The 5,844-nt window shown below is 39.8% G+C and overlaps 1 protein-coding gene across 1 annotated transcript; it reads left to right on the forward strand.

Moving 5' to 3' along the window:
• Positions 1-323: 323 nt before the first annotated feature.
• On the forward strand, positions 324-5,605 carry LOC121424975 (dopamine receptor 2-like). Its single transcript, XM_041620882.1, has 2 exons — positions 324-4,301; positions 4,832-5,605. Exon 1 carries the CDS (start codon positions 1,322-1,324, stop codon positions 2,756-2,758), a length of 1,437 nt encoding a protein of 478 aa, XP_041476816.1. The 5' UTR covers positions 324-1,321; the 3' UTR covers positions 2,759-4,301; positions 4,832-5,605.
• Positions 5,606-5,844: the final 239 nt, after the last annotated feature.

Consider the following 5,844-nt stretch of genomic DNA (forward strand, 5'->3'; position numbering starts at 1 on the left):
CAGAATATACACTCAATGAAATCGGTTGATTTGGATAACGCATAATCAGCGTCACTATCACCATCATCAATACAAACACCACAGCCACCACCACTTCTACTATACCGGGATCATCTGCATTATCATTATTACCATCAGCAGCATTGTTATCACCATCTAAATCAGCATCATCATCACTACCACAACAGTTACCACCACCATCATCACCACCACCACTACCACCATCGTCATCATCATCATCATCACCACCACCATCGTCATCATCATCACCATCACCACCACCACCGCCATCATAATCATCTTCATCACCACCAAAGGCACCACCACCATCAACATCATCATCACTATCGTCAATCATCATTATCATCATCATCATCATCATCACCACTACCACTGCTTTCATCTTCGTAATTTTCACGAAAGCAGTACTATTTTGAATCGCTCTTCTCTATTGCGACTAGCGATTATTAATTTATTCGATCCGCCATCTGAACAACCTATTTCTCAATCACGCTGTTTGGAAGGAATGGAAAAGCCGCCAACGAACGAGTGAGCGTTGTCGCACCACGCATGCGCATTGTTGCTTTGCACGGAAAACACGGTAATGGGGAAAGTGGTCGAAATAAAAAGGAGCATTTGACTGATCGGAGTTAAAGCTGGAAGGTGTGTGCCTGACTGTCTCGCGTCAAACAAATAATCAGACAAAAAGAATCTCAAGCCGATAGCCAGCCGATCATTAACCTTAGGGAAACACGTTTGGGAAATTATTCGCTTGAAGTGAGTTTCAGCATTATGGATACGGCTTGGAAGTAGATCCTGTTCGTGTTTTTAGGACATTGCTTTTTGCTGACGGTATCTCACAAGGTTGTCCGATCCTTCACGATTGATAGAATACCTCGTTCGTGGAGACAAAATGGAAAGCTGGTGAGTGATAAGCACAGCGGGATTTTTTCTCGCCGGAGGTACCTTGTCAACCTGAATTGTTGAAATGATTTCGCATGTTCAAGCATGTTACCTTTATAAACAATGACTTGCACACGCATCGATCTTTCACAGCGGACCGAATTCGTCAGTTACGTTCTTTGAATCAGAGCAAAACCATGTCGAAGTGTTTTCAGTAAACTTTTACAAGAACAAACAATTTGAATAACTTTTGACACATCCAAGGGAATTTTTCTTTTTTGCATTAGCTGATCATTAGTACTACTCAAGGAAGAGCAGAGTTAAAGAGGAGCATTTTGAATATTCTAAGAACCGCAGAAGAGTTTTACCACCCTAAAACATCTTTTACGACACCCATCTTGCCGCATCTTCCCTGCCAATGTTGCCAGGTGAGTTTATCGCGAGGCAATATGAAATGACCACCATCCATGGTTTAGTTACCATGGGGCGAGATGCAAACCAATCATTCCGTACTTCGATCTTAACGCAATCGGCAATGTCGCTTGCAGGAGTAGAGATGACCGGGGCGAACACCAAGGAGTTTGACTATGCATCCGAAAACTCATCAAACAATGAATCAGAGTTTAATACGGGAGAATTTAGAGGTCCACTTGACGGCCAGAGTTTACCTAGGACTGTCATCGTAGGCTGTATCCTCTGTTTCTGCTGCTCCCTTACGATATTCGGAAATACACTTGTCATTGCTGCTGTTTACAGAGAACGAAACCTTCGGACGGTAACAAATTATTTCATAGTTTCTCTCGCCTTTGCTGATTTGCTAGTCGGAAGCGTCGTCGTGCCGTTCGCCATCATTGACACCTTGACAGCCGGATACTGGTTCTTTAATGCAATTTGGTGTGACCTATGGCATGCGTTTGATGTTCTGGGTTGTACGGCATCTATTCTGAACCTTTGTATCATTTCTTTGGACCGCTACTGGGCTGTCACACACCCGATGAGCTACCCAACCCGAGTTACCAAAAAGATGGCAGGATTCCTCATTGTCCTGGTCTGGCTCGCTTCAGCTGCTATCTCATTCCCTTGCATTCTGGTCTGGCGTGCCGTGGAGCCTCCGCAACCCCCGCAGAAGTGCATTTTCCCGCAGAACCCTTGGTATCTAGTGATATCCTCGTGTGTATCTTTCTACCTCCCTAGTTTAATTATGATGTTCACTTACTACAAGATCTACAGGGCAGCTGTAACCCAAATGCGCCACATCCGGTCAGGAACTAAGCTTGTATCCGCTAAAGCAGCTGATAAAGCCCATATGAATGGTGCAGTGTCCCTACGTATACATCGAGGAGGAGGCGGCAAGACAACCGGAAGTCCTCTGAGTAACCAACATTCCAATAATAATTTACACAATGGACTACCGCCAGAAATGAGGCCTCTTAACGTGCGACGGGACACCAAAATCGCACTCACCCAAGCCGCTGGCCGCCGGCTTCTCTCTAGAATGAACAAAGAACACAAAGCTGCTAAGACTCTGGGTATAGTCGTCGGTGTCTTCATCCTCTGCTGGTTGCCTTTCTTCATCATCAATGTCATGGCGCCATTTTGTTTTGAGACCTGCATCTTAGCCCCAGACCTTGTGATACCCCTCGCTACATGGCTTGGTTTCATTAACAGTGCATTAAACCCCGCAATCTACGCGTTCACCAGCCGGAACTTCAAGAGAGCGTTTAAGCGAATCCTATGTCAATGTTGCTTGCAGCAGAAAAAGAGGCAGTACATCGAGGGCCATTCTGTTAAAGACAGCACCCGTTTCATGAGCATTGATTCAGTGTATTCCATGGGTGATATCGCTCTTCAGTAGAGCCACAACTAACCGAAGACTCTGCATCCAAAACCTGACAACAATCTTCATTCAATGAATGTTCCAAAGAATCGTGTACTTGGTGAAAGGAGTGTTAATTTAAATCATGAAGAATATTGATTAGGTCTCATTATCTGTACTCGTTGCTCATTTACCCACCGATAATTGGCATCTCTGATGTGGGTCATGGCTGGCTTACAGACATTAGTGGTAAGGCTAAATAAACAATGGAGTATTTAGAGAATGTCAATCTAGTCACGAGTAGAAAATTGTAAAATCAAGCTGTTCTAACAGGAGAATCGAAAAATCAATTTAAAGCGAGGGTGAAAAACTAGAGTCCATAATTGAAATTCATCACACTTTCTCAATGACATTCAGGACCAAAACGTCACACATTCCCTTACAAAAATCTGCCTTATCGGAGAAGAACTTGAGATGACCTTTTTCCTAATATCCATACCTTTATTTAGTACATTCTTCTCTTTGGACGGTGATTGTAGTAATGAATTCTAAATTTCGTTTTCTTTTTGCTCCCTTTTATATAAAAACGTCGCCAAATTGTTACATTTTTGTTTTCGTAAATCGCAGTTATCAATCGTAAAATTAATTTTGCTCGATAATTCATCTTTTAAACAGAAATCAAATAGTTCATTCAAAGGTCCATTTGTATTTCTGAATATCTGAAAATAGTTTGTGTAAGTTGTGAAACGAAACGACGCTTCAAGCTTAATATATCTGGCAATCCTCCACCGCGGTTCCTAATAGTGGTTTTTATCTATATTTGTCATGTGCACACTTTTCCATAATTTTCTAAGATCTGTGTAGTCGAGCCTTGAATAACATGAAAATCACCGCTTACATGTCATTTTCTGTGAAAATGACAGAGTGAAAAGAGTTGGTTCATTGGCTTAGATTGGAGCGTGCATCATGTTCATATCTATCTAAGTTAGATGTAAACATACTACTTCGCAAGATTAGACAAGTAATGGAGCCCATTATTTATTGATTGTCCTTGAGTTATCCGTATATGTACATGTGTTACGTATGAACGCACCGTTTTTTTTTACGATTTACGTTGGATCCTCAAATACACCTAAGGTCGTACTAAAGTTACACTTATCTGTATAAGATGTGAACGTACTGCTTCATATGCCTTTATTTGCAATCAATTCCAATTGCATGGATTGTCAAACTTAAGTTGCCCTTACTTTGTCATTATTTGGAAGTACTGTTTCAATAGTTGTAGTCATGGAACCTCAGGTACACTGTACTTATACTTATCTGTATAAGATATGAACATACTTGCCTTTTATGCTTAACAGTCTCGCAGAATTTTGAGTTATGTTTTAATAGCTGTGATTTATCAAGAAACATCAATTAGATTTACTGTCACAACTCACCATTATCTGGGTTAAATATATAGTTTTACTGCTTCCTGTGCGTCTAATGGACCCATTTTATATAACTTTTATCTTAAAAAAAATGTTATCAACCAAGCACATGCCACTCTTGTTGGTAACTGATTGCAGTTAATGCCACTTTGGTAAGGCAATGGTTATATACCTGATTACCCGCCCCCTCCCCCTTTAAACACACATAATGCTTTTCAACCTCCCAGCCCTCCTATAGGAATATGTGAGTTTGATTGAATACTACCGTAACTTCGATTTATCTTTTCCACAATTATGATGATTATTCAATTGAAAAGCTAGGAAACGTTTGAGCTTGCTCCAGAAAGAAGCATACACGCACTCACTTTGCAAAACGAAAACCCTCTTTGAACTTTGTATCGTATCAAATGCCGTTGCAAAGTGTCGTAATTATTAATGAATGAGACCTTACTTCTAGAAAAGTTGATAAGTATGATATTTTTTTGTTATTATGAGAAATTCGTAATTGCCGAATTTTGAAAATCCACCCCCTCTCTCTATAGAAGAATCTAATTAATGTATTGTACGTATACATATTACCTCGATACTGATTGACTGATTGCGATCAAGACGATAGCTACGGTTAATCTACCTGAGTATCATTTTCTGAAAACAAAATAAAAAGTTGATGTTGATGGCTTAGATGAGGATGCACTTTATGCATGTAATCAGGATGAATTCATTTGATTTTGTCACTAAATGGAGAGAAACAAATTCTGCAATAAACGTCTTTGAAATTTGAAATTACAATACTTAAAAACTTCTTTCCTTAATTACCTTTAAAACTGCGCGTTTATCAAGTGCTACTACTCATTCATATCCATATTGCTTGTGGCCTATAATCCGTTAGTGTATGTGTTAGTAACATACCTTGATTTACCACCTGGATGTTTATGTTTGAATATTACAACACCGTTTGAAGTCAACAGTTGTTTTGGCCGTTTGGTTATGCAATATTTAATTGTACCCGGATAATAGCACACAATTCATTAAATATGCAATCTAATGCCCGGTGACACAATGCATTACGATTGGTCGCATGGCTCAAGCTTACGCTTGATTGCATTGGTAATTATGTGCAATCGATCGTAGAAATGAGCTTTACGATCAAATACTTAGCCCTGTGCTACAGTGTACTGGGTGTATTGCAACCATAACGGCGTCTTAGATGTGATTTAAATTACTTAACGTACATAATATAGCACGTGTATACTGTATAAGGGCCCATGTTTTATTAAATTATCTTCACTAATCAGTTGCTAATTAATGGCAAAGGGTATTCTCATTACTTTACCGGTTATCTTGGGTAATTAACATCACAAGTGCTTTCTTTAATAGGGATATGGGTCTCTCTCACACACACAATGATCACATGTAATTTTTTTTCTTGGCCTCTCTCCCTCTCTCTCTCTGTCACTCTCTCCCTCTTCCTCTGTCTTTCTCTCTTTTCTATCTACCTATTCATCTCTGGCTCTCTCACATCATTCTCACTCTCTCTCTATATATGATCATGATGATATCTGTCTTTTGATCACTTCAATTTCGTGTCAGTTTTAGGTCCCAGAATCAGTCGTAAATTATGAAATTGAAATCTGAAACCGATTGTAAATAGGATTATTATGTCTATGTCTATCTTTCGCTGTTTTTATATCCGTC

Source organism: Lytechinus variegatus, chromosome 12 (genome assembly GCF_018143015.1).
Source record: "Lytechinus variegatus isolate NC3 chromosome 12, Lvar_3.0, whole genome shotgun sequence".
Classification (NCBI taxonomy): domain Eukaryota; kingdom Metazoa; phylum Echinodermata; class Echinoidea; order Temnopleuroida; family Toxopneustidae; genus Lytechinus; species Lytechinus variegatus.

Bases quoted from the DNA above. Each gene is read 5' to 3' on its own strand.
- LOC121424975 (XM_041620882.1), top strand. From the start codon at position 1,322: ATGTTGCCAGGTGAGTTTATCGCGAGGCAATATGAAATGACCACCATC.